Source organism: Camponotus floridanus, unplaced genomic scaffold (genome assembly GCF_003227725.1).
Source record: "Camponotus floridanus strain SB8 unplaced genomic scaffold, Cflo_v7.5 scaffold13, whole genome shotgun sequence".
In the NCBI taxonomy this organism is placed as follows: Eukaryota; Metazoa; Arthropoda; class Insecta; order Hymenoptera; family Formicidae; genus Camponotus; species Camponotus floridanus.
The window spans coordinates 2,362,550-2,386,506 of NW_020229248.1; the positions used below are offsets into that span (position 1 = coordinate 2,362,550).

Here is a 23,957-nt window from a genome sequence, read left to right on the forward strand (position 1 = left end):
ATTCTTATGAACTATAATAGTTTATTGTCATAAACATCGCAAGATACATAAAAATTTTAATTTGTCAATGCAATTATTGATAATTTTCATTCACATAATAAAATTAATTTTTTCCATATATTCTAAATATTCTAAAATTAATAAATCCGCACACGCTATCCACTCTCGTAACTCGTTTGTGTTGCTCTTGTATTGTTAATCTTTGTACCTTCTTCCTAAATGATCTCCTGTGCAATCGGTGCTGTAATGAAAATTGAGTTGTACGAGCGTTGATTGATATTCACGAGAAGAGGCGCTTTATATAACATGTGCGATCATATTGAGAAACACTTATTCCAAGACATTTTCGACGTCATTTCTAGATGAGACAGCAGTACGAGCAAACTATCGCAAAATTCAAAAAGTGACGTTGGTACTTCCGATAACTTGTCGCTAATCATTGTTCGCGAATACAGCAAGTCTAATTTTATTATATGTGTTAAATGTGCAACATCCCGTAATTATTGCTATCATTATTATTGCGGCTTCCAAACTTATCACAACGAGTCCCAATGTACACTATTGTGATCGAAAGGTGTGACGATGAATTTTATAATATCGACATTCGATTCGCGTATATTTTTGCTGCCCTTGTATTTCGCAAAAATCCTTGATGACAAATAACGATGACGCTCAAGAAATTAAAGCGAAAATGACGATCAAGGGATATGCTTTCTTGCGAAAACTCAATGTCAGTGTCTACTAATATCGGACATCATTCTTTCATCAATAATAAAACAATACACGTTTGCCGGAAAATGGTATCGAGTCACGCATCACTAATGAGTCGATCAGACTATCACTCATACTATCATGCTACACTGTCGCATTAATGTATTATGACTGGATCAGTAAATCGTGAAGATCTACCTCCCTCGATCGTACTGATAAGATCGTCCTCGCACGAGCGTTCCCGAAAAAAACGCTCAACAATAATCATTGTGCCAAATTATAATCAAATCTAACCACTCAATCAAAAATCTCGAGGCAACGAGAACTGGGTCAAAGTCACAAATGCAGCAAGAAAAATATATAGAGAGAGAAACTGCGAGAATCAAATCTAGGCTATTTATAAATCTCGAGCGATCCGAGTGAAAAGAAAGAGTTGATCTTATTTTCCATGAAATAAAAATAAAAAATCACCGCGTTTATCCAAATTTTGAGATTTTAGAATTTCTCTACGTTTTTAAATTTTTTGCAGAAAAATTTCGTAAATCATATTTCAAGTCCGAATAGTAAAAAAGAAAGATAGCTCGTTCGTTCTTACTCGCTTCGCTTGTTCAATATCGATCATGAAAAAACGCGTTCGTCAAGCCTGGCTCAACAAGAGCTTTTCGTAGATTTTCCCGTTCCTCAGCCACCGACCCTTTTTAAGATTTAAATACTTTTTAAGCGAGAAGATAGAGGAGAGAGGCGCCTCGTGGCCCGCAGCGGCGAACGTGTAGTATGCAATAATAACATGTATAAAGAGCATGGATTTTATATGTGTCGTACTCGTACATGGAAAAAAAGCATCCTCACTTCCCCGATCCTTCTTACTTCCGATATCGATTAATTCAACGACTGCGTCGCGAGCTAGTACTCGTCGTGCACATGAGGGTAGGGTTCTCCTCGAGAGTCACTCTCCTAATTTGTCTTGATATCATTGATTTCTTGATCAATCAAAATAATGTTAAATACGATATTTTTAATTCCTTAACATAAATTATAAATGTTAAAAATGTTTCACTCATTTTTTTCTCACAAGAGAATTTGTATGTCATTCTAATTATATAAATATATCTGAATAAATTGTTATTTATTAATAATAACAAAAGTAAAGTAATATAATTACTTATATTCTTGTTGATAGATTAAATTATACGATTATTGTATTCATTGATAGACTCTCGAGATAGCCCCACAAAGAGGAAGTGCATGGTCGAATTTTTTCCGCGTATTAAATGCTGTTAATGGGTAAGCATGTATTGCACAGAAATGCAAAAGTCACAGCTGCAGCTTCGAATAAGAGATAAGTGATCTAGAGAGAAGAATAACGTCCCGCTCGCGTGTGTCTGCGAAGGCGATATCTCGCGAGGATTCTTCGTGTATTTTTAAGTAGTTCATGTAAAGGAAGCAGTATTAAGAATGGTCAGTAAACGGTGAAAGCCATATAGATTCGTCTATTTAGCGGCACATTTAATACTAAATATAGCTGTCTGATTGCGAATTTTATGTAATACGAAACCGCAGTTGTGTAACAAGAATTTTGGACACGCTATTTAGTGCTAAATGCGCGGCGAGAATAAATGAGCCATTAGACATATGTGCCATTAATCATCGCTGAATGAGGCGATCGCGAAACGTGTCACTTGATGCGATCGAGATATCGAAAAGCAATCAGCGTCGCTAGAATGTCGATAATTTCGAAGGGACTGTGAGCTGGCTTTATCGAAAAAAAACGTTGGCTTTAATCTTGATTTAATTGGTTCTATCACACTTTCTATAGAACGGAAAGAACGAAATATTAAAGCTAATTATCGATAGAGCCAGCTATATAAGACACCCTTTACATACTTGAAATTTGCAGACGAGAGGCCTGAAAACCCAAAGAAATTTATCCTTTTAATCGCATCCCCTCGCTGGGCTGGACGAATATTTTCTTGAAAAGATACGCCGATTTCCCCTTGACTCTCTGAGCAATCTTTCCGCGCCGTAAGTTGTACATAATAATATAAATGTATATATACATATATATTTATGATTGTCAAAGGTGTTCGCGCATATTTTTATGTATGTCAAGAATGGGTCTCGCAATCTGCATAAATCGGTCGGTGTGTTGCTGTCGTGCTCGATGTCGTTTACTTTTGTATCCCCGACCTCGTGCGTGTATATAAAATTGTAAGAGGATCCCTTTCTCCTTCACACTTTCCTCGTAGATTATAAAATGAGCGTATGTACGTCCAGCCCTACAGCAGAGAGGAGAACTTCCTAGATATCCGTTTAACAGTTGTATCATTTGTTTTTCTTCTCACGCGTCCCTTTTCACGTATATTGGAAATGGAAAAGCGGGTGAAAAACGTTAAATAAAAAGGGGCTAAAGGATCGCGTTGTACGAGTGCGTGCGAGAGCGAGAGAAAGCGAGAGAGTGATGGAGCAACACGAAAAGAAAAACGAAGGGGCGAGATACGAACGTCTGACATATCAATATGACATGATTCTTCTTGACAACCATATAGCAATACCTCTCCGCTCAATATAGTGTCAAAAAAAATTTAAAAAGAAAAAAAAGAAGACATCTTTTGGAGCATTTTAATCGATGGGGGGGCTTTAGAAACTTCGTATCCCTCCTCTCTTTAATTAGAAGTTGTAGATGAATTTAGATATACTTTTGGCTTATTACCCGCGACTGGGAAAAGAGCTGAGACACGAACGAGTCTTCTCATGAATTTCGTTGTTAATCGAAATCTTCGGAGATTTTTAACAATTGCGCTATATTTATTCTATCATGAGACGAAAATTTTGAGAGCCGTCGATGTAAAAATCATAAATAAATCTGCGGTTTTGATCGAATACTAAATGCACAGTTTATGGAAAATTTTTGATCTTATTTAAACTTACGGTTCATCTTTTCGGAGGACAAATTATCATGAGAAATGATTTCTTTCAGGGTCGTCTTTCGTCGATTATGAAAATAATAATCAAAGTGAAAATCAAAACGTAAGGATATTTTGTATATTCCTTATTAATTTTGCGAAATTTTACACATACGACTTATTAAATCAAATTATATATACATATATTGCCTTTCTTAATGATGTTTCTTACAATACAATACAAAAATATATGTGGTATACTATTATAAAAGAAGATAACATTTTTTATGCGAATGATTTTAAATACCAATAATAGCTTTTATAACGCATAATAATAATTATCTGCAAAATATGTAAATATAAAGGCGACCCTGGAGTTAATTTTAATATTAACAAATAGGAAAAATCATGGAAATAACGAAGCTATTTTCGTGACATCTCTTTCAAAATAATATTAAAAGTATGAGAAAAGAAAGAGAGAGAGAGAAGAATTGTCAATTTTATTCTGTATTATAACAATCAAAAAATTGTAAAAAGAAAATCGTTAAATCAAAATAGAAATGTTAGTAAAAAAGATATATAGCAGGTGAATAGGATTGGAGAGCGAATACTTCAAAGTAAATAATTCGTTCATCAACTTCTCTTTTATTTAATTCAATTTACTTTAATTACGGTTTGCTAGATAGCAATTACTCTTATACTCAACAATATGTATACTCTTATACCTAAATAAGTGTTTTGAAATTTATCCGATTCATCCGCTGTCGCTATATAAAAATTATTTCGTGCGTTAAAATCTAATTGCCAAAAACCACAAAGACAATCTTTCTCTCTCTTCCAACGTCTATATGTCCATATAAATACGCGTATATGTACAAGTACATATAAACAAATACGCACACATATTACAAGTTTTCATGACAAGTCTTGAAAAGGCGTATACATTACAAAGCACAGAATTATACGCGTAGAAAATGCGGATGATACATCGAATTCAACGAGAAAGTCAGGCAAATCAAACGGGAAAAATTGAAAAGAGAGAACAAAATTTAATCAAATAGAAGAGGCTATTAGTGGCGTGGAAAAATGCCAGCCAAAAAACACACGTATGACGAGACAATGTTCGCTAGACGCAAGGATACGTACTACAGTACAAGATAGACAAAATGTTTGTAAGATGTCGACTAGGTTTCGATGAATTTCCTTTTAAACTAGCACTAGTATGAGCGAAGAGACAATGTAAATGTGTGAGAGATCTATTCCTTTTCTGCCCCATACCCACCCTCTCGAGCCTCCGCGCCATTCTTTTTCTCCCTCTGTACGACGAGTGTAAAAATATCATGTAATTAACACACCGATAATATATATAAATATATATAAATATATATATATATATATATATAGATAAAAAAAATATATATATATATACACGCATACGCGCACATAGACGCGTATACGCGCACGAGCGCCGCGTGCACGTGCTCGTCGTATACGCGCGTTATGGCAAGATGATTGATTGTGAGTCATTTAAATAATTGTTATATGTATTTTCTATATATTATGATAAAACTAATACAATGATATATATATTGAGATGACATTACGGTACTATTAACTATTAAGTGTAGTTAATTTAGAGACTATTCGGGGATATATTATATCCGCGCCATGCAAAGCCGACCTCTCGGTGAAAAGTTGGACCGCTCTATAGTCCAACACTTTCTACAACACACTCTCCGCACATAACTAAGGGAAAGAAAGGAAGAAAGAATTGCGTGCGTGAGGCACAGGCGAGAAACAAGCGAGACACTCGAGACGGCATGCTCGCTTCCTCTCCAAAACTCCTCTTTTTTTCAAGATATAAAGTAAATATGAGACAGAAAAAGATGAGACGAGCAGGCAAAAAAAATGATAAGAAGGAATAATAATGCGACGCGTAGTGTCATCTCGGGTGTTTGTGTGGCAAAGAAATTGACACTTGACAGAGAAAAAAAAGACACACGTGCGCACACGCACACACACACACATACAAATACATACACGCACACTGAGTGAAGAAACCACAATGCGGAATTTACAACAAAAAAAATGTATTTTCTCACTCCCACTGCGCGAGGTGTATGTTCATCGCTACATCTTATTTGGAACGAAAACCTAAATATTATTATATAAAATTACTGTATAATTGTAACGAAAATTGTTTTTCAAACGATATGGTATTTTTATTGTAGATATTATTATATAACAAATAAAATCATGATTCATTGTATTTAATCGTTATGCTTAATTATGGTTAATTAATTTGCAATCTGCCAACATTTTATTTTCATTTTTGCTTTCTTTATAAAATATTTTGCATCGTATCTCTCTTATTAAACGTATCTCTCTTATTAAACTTGCATAAAATAGCGATTTTGGATAATTTTTGCCGTCATTTTTCAAAAACGATAATAGGTAAAATTGTAAAAATAATGTTTAGACACATAATATATTTGCATCTTACCTTTGGACATTGTTGCAAAAGATGAAAAACAGCACATTCTTGAATTATATACACTCGAATGAATATGATTTGTTACTGATTAATTAACGAATCACAACGGCACTTAATTTAGCACTCCCGATATTAATTTGCTCGTCCGAATTCACTTTACACAAATAAAAACGCGAGAAATCTCGAACGCGCGACTTTACTTGATCCCGGATGCGCGCATAAATATCAAATATGGCGTCACTATAAAAAAGCGCCAAATTCAAATTGTAAGAAAACTTTTATGAAGATTTTTATGAAGACGGTTTTATGAAGACGTGTTATTCATATTCATTTGAAATGTAGCAACAATGTTTCTCGTGTTTGTACTCAAATATATCTGTGATAACCTTATGAAAAATGCAATATTACATTTAATTAAGAAAAATTAAAAAATTAAACAAAATTAACAAGAATCGGAAAAGGCTAATTATTATAATTCAATCTTTTAATTATTAGAATTGTTAAAAATTTCAATGCAACAAAAAGGCGGATGAACTATATATTTATTCTATCGGAAATGATTATTTTGCGATTAAATAATATCTCGCTTGATCGACGTAGTCATATCGACGAAAACATTGCACATGGCGTATAACCAATTTCCTTTCTGTTCCTGTTCATCCAACGTGTTGTCGGGTCGTCAAGATGCAGAAGGTAATTTTTTTTTTTAAATTATTACCGACTGCAATATTGTTTCGATAAAAAGAAACATTGATCGGAAAAAAAACTAACATTTAATTTTCTTTTCAGAAACAAAAAGAACCCATCCATTCTGTACAGGTCTTCGGACGTAAGGTAAGCTGTGAAAGTGAGGTTAAATTTGCGCGTGTCTCGTACTTACGTTCGCGTACTTATGCGGCTTTTTCTATGTTATAGAAAAGCGCGACTGCAGTCGCATATTGCAAACGAGGTCGTGGAAATCTCCGCGTCAACGGCCGGCCGCTGGAGCTAGTGGAACCCCGCGTACTGCAATACAAGTTGCAGGAACCTATCCTACTGTTAGGAAAAGTGAGCAATGATTAGTATAATTTAAAAGTAAATAGAAATTTTTTAAATTAATGCAAGTTCTTAGAAATTTATATATTGTCTGTACTTGTAGTTGAAATTAATATTTATGATCTTTATTTTCCTAAAAATAGTGACTCATAACTAGAAACAGAACAAATTTTGAGAAACTTGTTTTTTTAATACAAGTACAAGATATAACTTTTCCATATATTTGTATTTCAGGAAAAGTTTTCTGGAGTTGACATCAGGGTGAGAGTAAGCGGTGGTGGTCACGTTGCACAAATCTACGCCATTCGTCAAGCTATTTCTAAAGCACTTGTTGCGTACTATCAAAAATGTAAATATATTAATATTGATTACTTGATTATTGAGAGTTTATTATGTTCTGATATGATGATTGTGTTATAGATGTTGATGAAGCAAGTAAAAAGGAAGTAAAGGATATTCTTATCCAATATGACCGTACTCTTCTCGTTGCTGATCCAAGGAGGTGCGAGCCAAAGAAGTTTGGTGGTCCAGGTGCCAGAGCACGATACCAGAAATCTTATCGTTAATGTCCGCAAATTTTACATTACATTTTATTCATATTATTGAATAAAAAAAAACTTTAAAATCTATATATATGTTGTATTTTCTTTCTTCATGTGTTTCCTCATGTATTTCCTTCAAAATTTTTAATATAATTATGAAATAAATTTTGTAATGTATTTCTATAAAACTTAACTTTTAACTTGTTTATATTTTATATAATTAACTGAAATTAAGTGAGAAAGTGTATATTATTAATTTCCTTTATTTTTAACTTTATCTCTCAATCATTTATATGTTTATATAAATTAGAATTAATGAAATTTTAGGATACATAATTTTGCTTTATTTTTAATTTTAATTATTTTACAGTGATAGTGAAATTTTTTTTTAAATATTGCACTTGTATATGTTTTCCATATTTAAAATAAGTTTATTATATTATTATATTTACTTTAGAGAGAAAAAAAACGAGTATATAATTTGAATGAAATATAACAATTAAAAGGCTATAAATCAGATAAGAATGTGAACAGATAAGAATGTGAACAATTTTGCACAAGGTTTTGATAAATTGATTTGAAGATTGATGTAATATTTGCGTATCATTTATCAGATGCGAATCTACTCTAGTGCGTGTAACATCATATTGTGTAAAGATAGCAGAATAGCATGCAAGCTGTCATTGATTTTTAGTTTTTCTAAGGGATAATCAAATCTGCTTAAAAATGAAGACACGATTTAATACATATGATCTTGTATGTTCGGTTACTGAACTGCAAAAGTAAGTAAAAGGCTTTCTATTTCGAATTTTATAGGGTAAGAGGTTATAATTAAAAATACACATGTATTTAATCTTTCAAAACTTAGAATAAATTTAGAAATTTAGAAATTTAGTTATAGAAAGTACAAAATTATACGCTACCTTATTTAATTTAAATAAATATTATGTCATACTTGTTAAATTTTCAATTGCACTGTTATTTATTAAATAAATGTTGATAAATGTTTCGATATTAAAATGTAATATAAGTCATTTCGAATATAAATATAACATGAATATTTCATGAACTTAAAAATTATATTATGTAAATTATTTTATGCTCATGTAAATATTTTTTTTAGACTTATTGGCATGCGTGTCAATCAAATATACGACATAGATCATCGTACGTATCTCATACGCTTTCAACGTAGCGAAGAAAAATGCGTTCTTTTACTTGAATCTGGTAATAGACTGCATATGACGAATTTTGAATGGCCAAAAAATGTAGCCCCTTCAGGTTTCTCCATGAAGGTAAATAAGAATCATTTTGTACAAAATAATTTCAATATTACATATATAATGACAAAAATATATCTTACAATCAATATAATTTTACATACAGATGCGCAAACATCTTAAAAATAAAAGGTTGGAGAGTCTTACTCAAGTTGGTATGGATCGAATAATAAATTTACAATTTGGAAGTGGCGAGGCTGCATATCATATAATTTTAGAAGTGTATGATCGTGGTAATATAATTCTCACTGACTATGAAATGGTAATTTTATATGTCTTAAGACCTCACACAGAAGGAGATAAGATTAGGTAAATATGCACAAGATATATATATTATTTGTGTGTGTATGTATATACAATCTAGATTATATGTGATTATATAAAATATCAATAAAATCATATAATATTTAGATTTGCAGTGAGAGAGAAATATCCTTTAGACAGAGCACATTCCACAACAATGCCACCTATAAATGTAATTCATGAACATATTCAAAAAGCTAAAGAAGGACATAATCTTAAAAAAGTGTTGAATCCATTATTAGAATTTGGTTCAGCTGTGATTGATCATGTTTTACTTAAAGCTGGATTTACTCTTGGTTGCAAAATTGGTAAAGATTTTCATATTACTAAAGATATGCCAAAATTAATTCTAGCACTTGAGGATGCAGATAATATCATGGATCATGCAAAGAAGCATATTTCAAAAGGCTATATTATTCAGAAGAAAGAAGCAAAGATGACTCAAGATGGCAAGGAAGATTTCATATTTGCTAATATTGAATTTCATCCTTTCTTGTTTGAGCAGTACAAGAATCAACCATACAAAGAATTTGATTCTTTTGATGCTGCAGTGGACGAATATTTTTCTACAATGGAAGGACAAAAATTAGATTTAAAGGTCTTACAACAGGAAAGAGAAGCCTTACAAAAATTAGAGAGAGTAAAGAAAGATCATGATCAGAGATTGGTTACATTGGAAAAATCACAGGAATTAGATAAGCAAAAAGCAGAATTAATTTCAAGAAATCAAATTTTAGTAGATAATGCTATACTAGCCATACAAAGTGCCTTAGCAAATCAGATGTCTTGGCCGGATATTCAAATTCTATTGAAGGAAGCTCAGGTCATAGGCGATCCTGTTGCTTCTGCTATAAAACAATTAAAATTGGAAACAAATCACATTACTTTGCTGTTACATGATCCTTATGAAGATAGTGACGAAGAATCTGAACTTAAGCCTATGCTCATTGATATAGATTTAGCACATACAGCATTTAGTAATGCTAAAAATTATTATAGTCAAAAAAAGTCAGCTGCTAGGAAGCATCAAAAAACAATAGAATCCCAAGGAAAAGCTTTAAAATCGGCAGAAAAAAAGACGAAGCAAACATTGAAAGAAGTTCAAACTATACATACAATTAACAAATTAAGAAAAACTTATTGGTTTGAAAAATTCTATTGGTTTATTACATCTGAAAATTATTTAGGTAATCTTTTTTCTTTTTTTCAACAAACTTTAGGTTAAAATTTTATAAATTCTAATATATATAAACATTTATACCATACAGTAATAGGAGGAAGAGATCAGCAGCAGAATGAATTAATAGTGAAAAGATATCTAAAGGCAGGAGACTTGTATGTTCATGCAGATTTAACTGGTGCTAGTTCTGTCGTAATAAAAAATCCCAGTGGTGATCCTGTTCCACCTAAATCATTAGCAGAGGCTGGTACAATGGCTGTTGCATACAGGTATATAGAGTCATGTTGACTTTTTATTTTTTCAATTATCTTCAAATTTATATATTATGCTTATATATGTTCATCTCAAATTCTTATTTCATGTCATTATATTATTATATTATGATAATTATATCTGTAATTATGATTAATATTCCACTTATATTTATAGTATAGCCTGGGATTCCAAAGTAATAGCTAGTGCATGGTGGGTGCATCATGATCAAGTATCGAAAAGTGCACCTACTGGAGAATATCTTACTACTGGATCTTTTATGATACGTGGAAAGAAAAATTACCTCACACAAAGTCAGTTAATCATGGGATTGGGCGTTATGTTTCGTCTGGAAGAAAGTTCTATCGAACGCCATAAAAATGAGAGAAGAGTTAAAACTATAGATGAAGAAAGTGAAAAAGATTCGATAATTGAAGATGATAAAGAGATAGAAATAGAAGATGATTCAGATGAAGGTAAATAATGCTATAAATTTCTTAATATTTAATAAAAAAAATTATTACTGTTGTTAATATATTTTTAATGACACACAATTTTTGTTAGATGAAAATTTAGAAAATAAAGATATGTTAAAGCCAATTCAAGAGGAAGATCAGAAAGACTTAACAGAAGATCAGGAAAAATCAGAATCATGTACAAAAAATAATACTAATGAAGATTCATGTCAAGAAGACGATGAAGATGTAAAATATAAATTTCCCGATACACAAATTAAAATTGATCTTTCAGGCCCAAAGTAAGTTAAAACTTTGAATATTTGAACTTTTATAAATTAAACTGATAAGACTTTTAATTTTTATATCTAAAATTGATATATATTATATGAGCTATTATGTAAAATAGGGTAAAACTACACGTTAATAACAATCAACCTTTAATACAAATGCAAAAGGATACAGAAGAAAATGTAGTTTATTTAGGAGATGATAAACCTGTTATAATAAATACATCAACTAAAGAAAAATATACCAAAACAAAACAAAAAGAACATTTAATAGAAGAAATAGAAAAGATGGAAAAAAATGACAAAAATGAATGTGATAACAAAAAAAAGGAGCAACCTGTCTTTAAACGAGGACAAAAGGGAAAACTAAAGAAAATGAAAGAAAAATATAAAGATCAGGATGAAGAAGACAGACGACTTTCAATGCTTGTCTTGCAGGTTCTATTTTTTTTACTTTCAATTTTGTCACATATTTATGTGTTACAAATTTATTTATATAATCTAACATATATATCTTTACTTTTCCATTTTTACTCAGTCGGCAGGTGCAGCTAAAGAAGACAAAAGAAAAAATAAAGTTAAAGATCCATCAGGTCCAAAACAACAAGGCAAAAAGAAGACCAATTCAAAACCAAACGTTTCATTGCAATCCATGCAAAGTATAGATAACATTGATGATGAAGATGCAGGTCCAATTCCTGAAGTTGATATGCTTGATCAATTAACAGGAAAACCTTTCTCAGAAGATGAATTATTGTTTGCTGTACCTATAGTTGCACCTTATAATACTTTACAAAATTACAAGTAAGACAATTATTGGTATAAAAAACGGATAAAATAATTTCTTACAATAAATTGCAATATTTATTTCAGATTTAAAGTGAAATTAACTCCCGGTATTGGAAGAAGAGGTAAAGCTGCCAAAACGGCTATGGCTGTATTTCTCAGAGACAAAGAAATTTCTTCGCGAGAAAAGGACCTCTTAAAAGCAATTAAAGATGAGACAATAGCTAGAAACATACCTGGAAAAGTGAAAATAAGCGCCCCTCAAATTCAAAAATTAAAAAAATAATTACTTGGCTTAAAATGTTCTAATTTTAATTGATATTTAATTGAAAATTCCTTTTAATTGTTTGCAGCATACAAAATTTAAGAAGATGTTTCGGAAATAACATCTTTTATAATTTTAGAGATCTTTCAACTATAGATTCTTTAACATTTCATTGAAACAATATTTAATGAATATTAATTGATAAAAATTATAATATAATTAAGACTTGAAATAAATCATTTCTTCTTTTTTTTTTGAAAATGGGTCGACTTGTGAAAGTATTATGTATAACAATTATAATAATTTTTTTGTGTACATATGTGTACATTTTGTGTTACATATTTACTATTAATAAATATAAATTCAATTTAAATATATTTATGAATATAGTATAAATATTATATTTGTGAACATCTAGTTGTATCGTGAACATCTAGTTGAGTATCTAATATGTAAATATATATACCAATTTTTAAAGTTACTTGCAGCTTTATAATACCAGAGAGAAACCTGAGAGCGGCCACCTCGCTTTAACGGGTATATTGTCCTAATGCGCTCCCTGACAAAGTGGACGTCAACTACATCCATTAAAGTCGATAATAATACATGGTTCGTGTCTGAGCTATGGTTCATGTCCAAGCTATGGAGTGACCCCAAAAGTGATACTCCCTCTATGGACATTCAAAACATGGACATGAACTACAAAGTCTAAGTTCATGAATGTTCTCAGAGGGTAATATATAATTGAACAATTTCTGGTTTTGTTCCGTGCTATGTGCACGAAATGCCGGTAGCACCAGTGCTATATAACAATTAAATACTTATGTGTGTAAATTGATAATAAATAAATTATTCAATCGCGACAGATACTGTAATATTCAAAGATGAAATAAATATTTTTCAAAATAAATTGGTAAATAATACGGCTCTATGTATTTATCAACATGATAATTAAGTAAAGAGCATTAAGAGCCCACAAAACGCGGATGGCAATGCGTAAATTATTTCGAACATTAATTGTTCGCGAAATTTTTTTTTTTTTTTTTTTTTTTTAAATGCGTTATTAGGAGAACATGATTTGTAAAGAGGTCATCAACGCATTATCGACCTCCTCGCAAAATATATTCTCCTGATAATATAAAATAATAAGAAACGAATTTTCGAAAATTTTCACGCTTGCGTTATTAGGAGAACATGATTTGTAAAGAGGTTATCAACGCATCTTCGACCTCCTCGCAAAATATATTCTCCTGATAATATAAAATAATAAGAAACGAATTTTCGAAAATTTTCACGCTTGCGTTATTAGGAGAACATGATTTGTAAAGAGGTCATCAACGCATCTTCGACCTCCTCGCAAAATATATTCTCCTGATAATATAAAATAATAAGAAACGAATTTTCGAAAATTTTCACGCTTGCGTTATTAGAAGAACATGATTTGTAAAGAGGTCATCAACGCATCATCGACCTCCTCGCAAAATATATTCTCCTGATAATATAAAATAATAAGAAACGAATTTTCGAAAATTTTCACGCGTGCGTTATTAGGAGAACATGATTTGTAAAGAGGTCATCAACGCATCATCGACCTCTTCGCACAATATATTCTCCTGATCATATAAATTATAAGAAACGAATTTTCGAAAATTTTCACGCGTGCGTTATTAGGAGAACATGATTTGTAAAGAGGTCATCAACGCATCATCGACCTCCTCGCACAATATATTCTCCTGATAATATAAATTATAAGAAACGAATTTTCGAATATTTTCACGCTTGCGTTATTAGGAGAACATGATTTGTAAAGAGGTCATCAACGCATCATCGACCTCCTCGTAAAATATATTCTCCTGATAATATAAATTATAAGAAACGAATTTTCGAATATTTTCACGTTTGCGTTATTAGGAGAACATGATTTGTAAAGAGGTCATCAACGCATCATCGACCTCCTCGCAAAATATATTCTCCTGATAATATAAAATAATAAAAAACGAATTTTCGAAAATTTTCACGTTTGCGTTATTAGGAGAACATGATTTGTAAAGAGGTCATCAACGCATCATCGACCTCCTCGCAAAATATATTTTCCTGATAATATAAAATAATAAGAAACGAATTTTCGAAAATTTTCACGCTTGCGTTATTAGGAGAACATGATTTGTAAAGAGGTCATCAACGCATCATCGACCTCCTCGCAAAATATATCCTCCTGATAATATAAAATAATAAGAAACGAATTTTCGAAAATTTTCAAGTTTGCGTTATTAGGAGAACATGATTTGTAAAAAGGTCATCAACGCATCATCGACCTCTTCGCAAAATATATCCTCCTGATCATATAAATTATAAGAAACGAATTTTCGAAAATTTTCACGCTTGCGTTATTAGGAGAACATGATTTGTAAAGAGGTCATCAACGCATCATCGACCTCCTCGCACAATATATTCTCCTGATAATATAAATTATAAGAAACGAATTTTCGAAAATTTTCACGCTTGCGTTACTAGGAGAACATGATTTGTAAAGAGGTCATCAACGCATCATCGACCTCCTCGTAAAATATATTCTCCTAATAATATAAATTATAAGAAACGAATTTTCGAAAATTTTCACGTTTACGTTATTAGGAGAACATGATTTGTAAAGAGGTCATCAACGCATCATCGACCTCCTCGCAAAATATATTCTCCTGATAATATAAAATAATAAAAACGAATTTTCGAAAATTTTCACGTTTGCGTTATTAGGAGAACATGACTTGTAAAGAGGTCATCAACGCATCATCGACCTCCTCGCAAAATATATTCTCCTGATAATATAAAATAATAAGAAACGAATTTTCGAAAATTTTCACGCTTGCGTTATTAGGAGAACATGATTTGTAAAGAGGTCATCAACGCATCATTGACCTCCTCGCAAAATATATTCTCCTGATAATATAAAATAATAAGAAACGAATTTTCGAAAATTTTCAAGTTTGCGTTATTAGGAGAACATGATTTGTAAAGAGGTCATCAACGCATCATCGACCTGCTCGCAAAATATATTCTCCTGATAATATAAATTATAAGAAACGAATTTTCGAAAATTTTCACGTTTGCGTTATTAGGAGAACATGATTTGTAAAGAGGTCATCAACGCATCATCGACCTCCTCGCACAATATATTCTCCTGATCATATAAATTATAAGAAACGAATTTTCGAAAATTTTCACGTTTGCGTTATTAGGAGAACATGATTTGTAAAGAGGTCATCAACGCATCATCGACCTCCTCGCACAATATATTCTCCTGATAATATAAATTATAAGAAACGAATTTTCGAAAATTTTCGCGTTTGCGTTATTAGGAGAACATGATTTGTAAAGAGGTCATCAACGCATCATCGACCTCCTCGCACAATATATTCTCCTGATAATATAAATTATAAGAAACGAATTTTCGAAAATTTTCACGTTTGCGTTATTAGGAGAACATGATTTGTAAAGAGGTCATCAACGCATCATCGACCTCCTCGCACAATATATTCTCCTGATCATATAAATTATAAGAAACGAATTTTCGAAAATTTTCGCGTTTGCGTTATTAGGAGAACATGATTTGTAAAGAGGTCATCAACGCATCATCGACCTCCTCGCAAAATATATTCTCCTGATAATATAAATTATAAGAAACGAATTTTCGAAAATTTTCGCGCTTGCGTTATTAGGAGAACATGATTTGTGAAGAGGTCATCAACGCATCATCGACCTCCTCGCACAATATATTCTCCTGATAATATAAATTATAAGAAAGGAATTTTCGAAAATTTTCGCGCTTGCGTTATTAGGAGAACATGATTTGTAAAGAGGTCATCAACGCATCATCGACCTCCTCGCAAAATATATTCTCCTAATAATATAAATTATAAGAAACGAATTTTCGAAAATTTTCGCGCTTGCGTTATTAGGAGAACATGATTTGTAAAGAGGTTATCAACGCATCATCGACCTCCTCGCAAAATATATTCTCCTGATAATATAAATTATAAGAAACGAATTTTCGAAAATTTTCGCGCTTGCGTTATTAGGAGAACATGATTTGTAAAGAGGTCATCAACGCATCATCGACCTCCTCGCACAATATATTCTCCTGATAATATAAATTATAAGAAAGGAATTTTCGAAAATTTTCGCGCTTGCGTTATTAGGAGAACATGATTTGTAAAGAGGTCATCAACGCATCATCGACCTCCTCGCAAAATATATTCTCCTAATAATATAAATTATAAGAAACGAATTTTCGAAAATTTTCGCGCTTGCGTTATTAGGAGAACATGATTTGTAAAGAGGTTATCAACGCATCATCGACCTCCTCGCAAAATATATTCTCCTGATAATATAAATTATAAGAAACGAATTTTCGAAAATTTTCGCGCTTGCGTTATTAGGAGAACATGATTTGTAAAGAGGTCATCAACGCATCATCGACCTCCTTTTTTTTTTTTTTTTTTTTGATAACGGTGGAGAAATCCTTTATGGATACCCGCACTCCCCGGGTAGGGAGGGCGGGTTATGTGGGATTCCTGGTCTGAAGGACCAGTATACCCACTAAAACTCCACCGGTTGCCTACTCGGGTGTTTGGGGGGTGGACCGGATGCGCCGTAGCGATGTCAACCGGACGTCCTCCCCCCACCCACACGACCTAACCTCGTGGGCGAACCCCCCCGAGGGGAGTGCCCGCCCACTCTGCCTGTATGGCGGCTTCTGCTCTAGTTGTGGCGCAGAGGGGCATCACCTCCACGCCACGCCCTCCTCGGTGTTTTCCGGGGGGCGGGGTCGGGGCTCGAGTCTCCCGCTCGAGCCCCGGCCCCCCGAGCCCCAGGGTGGGCCACCCTCCCTTCCCCAAGAGGGGTTGAGATTCGGGCAGCACCCCAGGGCTCTTTCTTGGTATGTCCCTCCGGGGGCGGGCTTCCTCCTTTCCCTTTAGGGATCAGGACTCGGCCGCGCCCCCGGAGGGCTCCTACTCGCCTTGGGGGGTTTACTGCCGCGGAAAGCGTACGCTTCCAGAGACAGTACCCCCCTATCACTCCTTGGCCGGGGGAGGGGGTACCGATCTATCGGCCCCCCGCCCCCTGACAAAGTCTTCTTCCCCCACCAATAATTTGTGGGAGGGGATGTTGGGAGCTACGATGCCTCCGCCGCCTCGGAGGTGGTTCATACGGCGGAGGATCATCGACCTCCTCCCAAAATATATTCTCCTGATAATATAAATTATAAGAAACGAATTTTCGAAAATTTTCGCGCTTGCGTTATTAGGAGAACATGATTTGTAAAGAGGTCATCAACGCATCATCGACCTCCTCGCAAAATATATTCTCCTGATAATATAAATTATAAGAAACGAATTTTCGAAAATTTTCACGTTTGCGTTATTAGGAAAACATGATTTGTAAAGAGGTCATCAACGCATCATCGACCTCTTCGCACAATATATTCTCCTGATAATATAAATTATAAGAAACGAATTTTCGAAAATTTTCACGTTTGCGTTATTAGGAGAACATGATTTGTAAAGAGGTTATCAACGCATCATCGACCTCCTCGCACAATATATTCTCCTGATAATATAAATTATAAGAAACGAATTTTCGAAAATTTTCGCGCTTGCATTATTAGGAGAACATGATTTGTAAAGAGGTCATCAACGCATCATCGACCTCCTCGCAAAATATATTCTCCTGATAATATAAAATAATAAGAAACGAATTTTCGAAAATTTTCACGCTTGCGTTATTAGGAGAACATGATTTGTAAAGAGATCATCAACACATCATCGACCTCCTCGCAAAATATATTCTCCTGATAATATAAATTATAAGAAACGAATTTTCGAAAATTTTCACGTTTGCGTTATTAGGAGAACATGATTTGTAAAGAGATCATCAACGCATCATCGACCTCCTCGCAAAATATATTCTCCTGATAATATAAAATAATAAGAAACTAATTTTCGATAATTTTCACGCTTGCGTTATTAGGAGAACATGATTTGTAAAGAGGTCATCAACGCATCATCGACCTCCTCGCAAAATATATTCTCCTGATAATATAAAATAATAAGAAACGAATTTTCGAAAATTTTCACGATTGCGTTATTAGGAGAACATGATTTGTAAAGAGGTCATCAACGCATCATCGACCTTTTCGCAAAATATATTCTCCTGATAATATAAATTATAAGAAACGAATTTTCGAAAATTTTCACGTTTGCGTTATTAGGAGAACATGATTTGTAAAGAGGTCATGAACACATCATCGACCTCCTCGCAAAATATATTCTCCTGATAATATAAATTATAAGAAACGAATTTTCGAAAATTTTCACGTTTGCGTTATTAGGAGAACATGATTTGTAAAGAGGTCATCAACGCATCATCGACCTCCTCGCAAAATATATTCTCCTGATAATATAAATTATAAGAAACGAATTTTCGAAAATTTTCACGTTTGCGTTATTAGGAGAACATGATTTGTAAAGAGGTCATCAACGCATCATCGACCTCTTCGCACAATATATTCTCCTGATCATTTAAATTATAAGAAACGAATTTTCGAAAATTTTCGCGTTTGCGTTATTAGGAGAACATGATTTGTAAAGAGGTCATCAACGCATCATCGACCTCCTCGCACAATATATTCTCCTGATAATATAAATTATAAGAAACGAATTTTCGAAAATTTTCGCGCTTGCGTTATTAGGAGAACATGATTTGTAAAGAGGTCATCAACGCATCATCGACTTCCTCGCACAATATATTCTCCTGATAATATAAAATAATAAGAAACGAATTTTCGAAAATTTTCGCGCTTGCGTTATTAGGAGAACATGATTTGTAAAGAGATCATCAACGCATCATCGACCTCCTCGCAAAATATATTCTTCTGATAATATAAATTATAAGAAACAAATTTTCGAAAATTTTCACGTTTGCGTTATTAGGAGAACATGATTTGTAAAGAGTTCATCAACGCATCATCGACCTCCTCGCAAAATATATTCTCCTGATAATATAAATTATAAGAAACGAATTGGTTTGTGGGCTCTTAATGCTCTTTACTTAATTATCATGTTGTTAAATATTTTTCTATATTCGAGTGTCACCGTGTGAATGATGGCAAAGCTATGACATGTATAGCCGCTTTCTATACGTCGTCAAGGCCAAACATATGATATTATTTGATAATTCTCTGCCGAAATATTTTGCGTACTATATATACACGCGACATTTTAAATAGAAGTATATTTTATTTTAAATTAATTAATTATGAACGATTAATGTATCACGGAACAATCGCGATATATCGCAAACCACCATCATGTTTCGGAGAGCGACCCGCCCACCGCTTCGCCGCGATCGTAGTATCTATATTTAATTAATTAATCGAACGATTGCATTCCGATTCATCTTTTCGTTCGGTATATATAAGTATTTAATCAATTAATCGAACGATTACATTCGGTTTGCCATTTTACTCGCCGCGTTACAGTGAATATCGCGCGAGATAGGCAGGCAACATGCGCGGCGTCGTGCACGATTTCGACCGTCCGCGCGCAGACGAAAAACAGCGAATTTATATCTCGACTTCCAGACGCGATTTCGTTCTTTTTGCCTAAAATTCTACACCATTTCGCGGCACTACCGTTTAAATCTCGTCCCGATCGCCCGAAGAGCGGCTGACTTACAGTGAATATCCGAAATTTGCTTCTTGGACTCACACTTAAATGTAATATTTATACATATAATATAAATATATAATATAAATATATAATATAAATAATAGCAAGGAAAAGAGAGAACATATTAATATTTTTATATAATAAATTATTATTAATTAAATTATTTATATTTTTATTTATATTATTTATATTATCAGAGGGACATATATGTTATCCTCTGAGAACTTTCGTGGACAATTGTTTTGTAGTTCATATTTTGTTGTTAATGTTCATAGAGGGAGTATCACTTCCAGGGATAAAGCGAGCTACGACATCTCTCAGTCTCTCTGTGCACGCTCGGTCGGCTTCGGTCAGCTCCAATCAGCGTTGAGCGCATGCGCATCGCATCGCCTCCACGCTGTTGACGATAATACTATATTCATTTTAATAATAAAATTATTTTTTATCTTTCTGAAAATAGAAACATTTCTACATTTTTTACTTCAATAAATAGCTCAATAAATCAAAACAGTTTTGCAAACACAAATTATAATTTATGTGAACACAAACTATAACTCAAAAATTTATCGAAGTCCTATACACATACTTTCTCAACATATTACTCAACATATTATTCAAAAATATGGATTCAATATTTTATTATATCAAAATAGTAAATTTTTATAATTGTTCCAATAACAAGTTTAACTTAAACTGTATTCATATTTGAAAGTTACTCATATATTTACACAAGAGAAATTTGAATTAATCTTGTAACATGATCAACCTGTAGTAAATAATGCTGTGATTAATGTCAAGTATAGCATAAAAGACGATGTACAAAAATATATATAATAAAATGCAAGATACATAATTACAGATATTTTTTGTAGTATAAATATCACAATTATAATATTGTCCATGAGACTAAGTATCAAATATATCTTCATCAGATTCAATTTCAGTATCAACTTTGGATATTGCTTTATTTGAATGCAATCTATTCGTAGTTACTTTATCCCTAAAGGTAGTAGCAGGTCTTGACTTTGTTCCTTTTGATACAACCTAATGACATATTAAAAAATATTAAATATCTTTTTTATGTTTAATTATGTATAATTCTCATCTGAATTAAAAAATAAATTATTTTGTATTTTATTGATTAAATACACAAATTTTATTACCTCAGTTTCAGAAGTGGTTTCCGAATCATCCAACTTAATCTTTCGTTTTGTTTTATTTACAGCTGGCTTTCTCCGTCGCGTTTTATTTAGACGTTTTGATAAAGGCTATAATAGTAAAAATAACTATGATGACAATATAATTAAATTTAAAATAATATGGATCAAATTATAAAATTAAACTGAAAAGTTTCATATCTATTTATTTTTCAAATTGTCATAATTACCACAATTTCAGAATCATCTCCAGAATCATCCTTGCAATTATTTTGATCCTCTGCTTTATTATATAATGGAACTATTTCATCCGTAATTTTATTAATTTTTTTACTGGATTTTATCTTTTTTGCTTTTTTAAGAATTTGGATATCATATTCATCATCAGAATCCATATCATTTAATGCTTTCTCAATATCTCTTCTATTACAACGTTTTTTATCAATTACAACACCTATAGTACTTTCTCTTGGATTTCTCATAGGATTCACAGACTCCATATGTTTCATACGAGGACTTTTTCTGACTCCATTTGCAGATTTTTTTATTTTTTGTGGAGTAGATTTAGAAGGATTTTCAATCGATGTACTGATAGTATTTAATCTTAATTTACCATCTGATTTATAACCTAATTTCTTTAAATCAGCTATTAATATTTCTTTAAATTTTTCATAAGGTGGCATTTCATTAAATTTAACACTAGCCAATAAAGTCATAAATTTATGCATAGCCTGTGGAATTGATCCATGAAAACACTTTTCTAGAAAATTGTCTATATTTTTGAAAGCTTTTTCTTTCTCTTTTTGAACAATAACTGGATCAAGTAATTTTTCCCATGGTAGTGAACCACATAACCACAGAATCATATTATAATACAAGATTTCAAAATCACCACGCTGTGTTGGTACTGAAAGAAAAAAAAATAATAAATTGCCTTAAGTATCAGAATTATTTTTTTTAAATTTCTAATTCTCTCTCTTACCTCCCATATGGGCATCTCTACTTGTGTACCATAAAGTACCATTATGTGCCTTTTTAGGATCTTTTTTTAATTCAATGCTTGTTGTACAGCGAGATGCTAAACCAAAGTCGACCAAGTAGATTTGATCATAAGAATTTAAATCTAGTAGCAAATTTTCACCTTTAATATCAGCATGGACATAGTTCTTGTGATGAATATATTCCAATATATCTATCTAGAAATTTATTAAAATAACACAATATAAATTATCAATTATTAAAATATAACAAATAATAAATTGCATACAATTATTTCCTTTTATAATTATTCTTACTATTTGCAAAGCTAGTTTATATACTATGTGTTCTGGAAAGTGTTTATTATTTTCCTCAAATACTTTCCATAAATCCTTTCCATACCGATTTATTACCAAAAACCGATATTTCATATTTTTATATTCGTGACTTCCAGATGCAATATATTTAGGCATTCCAAGTGCAACAAGTTTCTTTTTTCTCTGCCAACTATCAACTAAAAATATACTGTGATATGTTTATCTTTCAAACATTTTGTTATGTGAGTAATAAATGTTCTTCATAATAAAAATCCTTTTTTAAGCTTACTCTCATCTGGTTTACAGTTTCTCATATAAAAATGCATTTCTACGAATAATGGGCCATTTCCATGTGGTTCCTAATAAATTCAATTTTTAAAAAATATGAATATAAAATTAAAATTATGTATAATAAGTATAAAGAAGTATAATACTAACGATTTTTATAACATTAGAATAATCTTTGGGGAGTTTTCCAGAATAAGGTGCCGCTGTAATTAATATCATTGGAGAATTAATCACACAATACATAATAATTAAAATATTTATGTATTAGAATATAAATTGATAAATAACATCATATAAAAGAATCAAATGCAATAGAGTGAACTTATGTTCACTTACGCAAGACAGAATCAAATTCAAATTTTTATCCATCTCTGACAAATATACATGTAACCATGCATACAGAATTTGTCATGTAAAATTTTTGCAAAAGGACAATTATGTTGATTCTTGCTTGCTTAATTATGTCTATGTTTTTAAATATTTTACTGTTTTGTTCAAAATAATGCGTATAAACAACGGAGTGTGTAATAGTTCAGTTTGCAGCAAACGAACGATTCCAAATGTAATAGCAACAGAATTTCATTAAGTACCAGAGTAAACCTCTCCAAAACCTCCGACGCCAATCGATTTACCAAGGATCCACTGGCCTTTGGATATATCCGTGAGAATCTCTCCGGCCGATATTGGATCGGGCATTAAATAACCGCCTTTTTTCTTCGGTCTCTTCACATTTTTCGCTGCCATCGCGAAGTCAAATCCAAATATCGCGGAAAACTATGACTAAGATCTATGACGATGTAATTGTTTCCTGTAATAGATTCCGATTAAAATGTACATTGTACGATGAAAAACAATGCGTTAATAAAAGAACGATATCCACTTGTATGTACCTGCTATCGTTACGAGGCACGAGACGACATGCGATTACAGGCAACCGTCAGAATTTGGCAGCAAAGTTTAAATGATTCGTGTAGCCAATCGGCCAATCCTAAAA

General features: G+C 32.3%; 3 protein-coding genes across 5 annotated transcripts; 2 read left to right on the plus strand and 1 right to left on the minus strand.

Moving 5' to 3' along the window:
- The first annotated feature begins 6,723 nt into the window (after positions 1-6,723).
- Positions 6,724-7,766, plus strand: LOC105255093 (40S ribosomal protein S16). The gene is made up of 5 exons (XM_011264187.3): positions 6,724-6,801; positions 6,898-6,942; positions 7,024-7,155; positions 7,378-7,492; positions 7,564-7,766. The coding sequence occupies exons 1-5, from the start codon at positions 6,793-6,795 to the stop codon at positions 7,707-7,709; spliced, it is 447 nt and encodes a 148-aa protein (XP_011262489.1). The 5' UTR covers positions 6,724-6,792; the 3' UTR covers positions 7,710-7,766.
- A 533-nt stretch (positions 7,767-8,299) lies between these two features.
- Positions 8,300-12,634, plus strand: LOC105255094 (nuclear export mediator factor NEMF homolog). The gene is made up of 10 exons (XM_011264188.3): positions 8,300-8,467; positions 8,809-8,980; positions 9,072-9,274; positions 9,377-10,455; positions 10,537-10,717; positions 10,878-11,176; positions 11,265-11,457; positions 11,565-11,883; positions 11,984-12,249; positions 12,319-12,634. Exons 1-10 carry the CDS (start codon positions 8,412-8,414, stop codon positions 12,515-12,517), a joined length of 2,967 nt encoding a protein of 988 aa, XP_011262490.1. The 5' UTR covers positions 8,300-8,411; the 3' UTR covers positions 12,518-12,634.
- An 8,263-nt stretch (positions 12,635-20,897) lies between these two features.
- LOC105255214 (serine/threonine-protein kinase VRK1) lies at positions 20,898-23,920 on the minus strand. 3 transcript variants are annotated; one of them, XM_011264359.2, is made up of 9 exons: positions 23,854-23,920; positions 23,554-23,771; positions 23,114-23,166; positions 22,965-23,034; positions 22,676-22,872; positions 22,363-22,576; positions 21,611-22,287; positions 21,387-21,491; positions 20,898-21,267 (listed from the first exon to the last, which is right to left on the minus strand). In XM_011264359.2, the coding sequence occupies exons 2-9, from the start codon at positions 23,705-23,707 to the stop codon at positions 21,130-21,132; spliced, it is 1,608 nt and encodes a 535-aa protein (XP_011262661.1). In that variant the 5' UTR covers positions 23,708-23,771; positions 23,854-23,920; the 3' UTR covers positions 20,898-21,129. The 3 variants fall into 3 exon arrangements, with proteins under 3 accessions (XP_011262661.1, XP_011262662.1, XP_025261778.1); XM_011264360.2 differs by having other exon boundaries at positions 23,844-23,912; XM_025405993.1 differs by lacking the exons at positions 23,114-23,166; positions 23,554-23,771; positions 23,854-23,920 and having other exon boundaries at positions 22,676-22,883.
- Positions 23,921-23,957: the final 37 nt, after the last annotated feature.

Excerpts from the sequence above, each read along its gene's own strand:
- LOC105255214 (XM_011264359.2), bottom strand. The coding sequence starts at position 23,707 with ATGGCAGCGAAAAATGTGAAGAGACCGAAGAAAAAAGGCGGTTATTTA. Across the intron at positions 22,577-22,675 it reads ATAAACTAGCTTTGCAAATA|ATAGATATATTGGAATATAT; the intron begins GTAAGAATAATT and ends ATAAATTTCTAG. Across the intron at positions 21,492-21,610 it reads GAGATGATTCTGAAATTGTG|CCTTTATCAAAACGTCTAAA; the intron begins GTAATTATGACA and ends TTACTATTATAG.
- LOC105255093 (XM_011264187.3), top strand. Across the intron at positions 7,156-7,377 it reads CTATCCTACTGTTAGGAAAA|GAAAAGTTTTCTGGAGTTGA; the intron begins GTGAGCAATGAT and ends TTTGTATTTCAG. Across the intron at positions 7,493-7,563 it reads TGTTGCGTACTATCAAAAAT|ATGTTGATGAAGCAAGTAAA; the intron begins GTAAATATATTA and ends ATTGTGTTATAG.
- LOC105255094 (XM_011264188.3), top strand. The coding sequence starts at position 8,412 with ATGAAGACACGATTTAATACATATGATCTTGTATGTTCGGTTACTGAA. Across the intron at positions 11,177-11,264 it reads AGAAGATGATTCAGATGAAG|ATGAAAATTTAGAAAATAAA; the intron begins GTAAATAATGCT and ends AATTTTTGTTAG. Across the intron at positions 11,884-11,983 it reads TTTCAATGCTTGTCTTGCAG|TCGGCAGGTGCAGCTAAAGA; the intron begins GTTCTATTTTTT and ends ATTTTTACTCAG.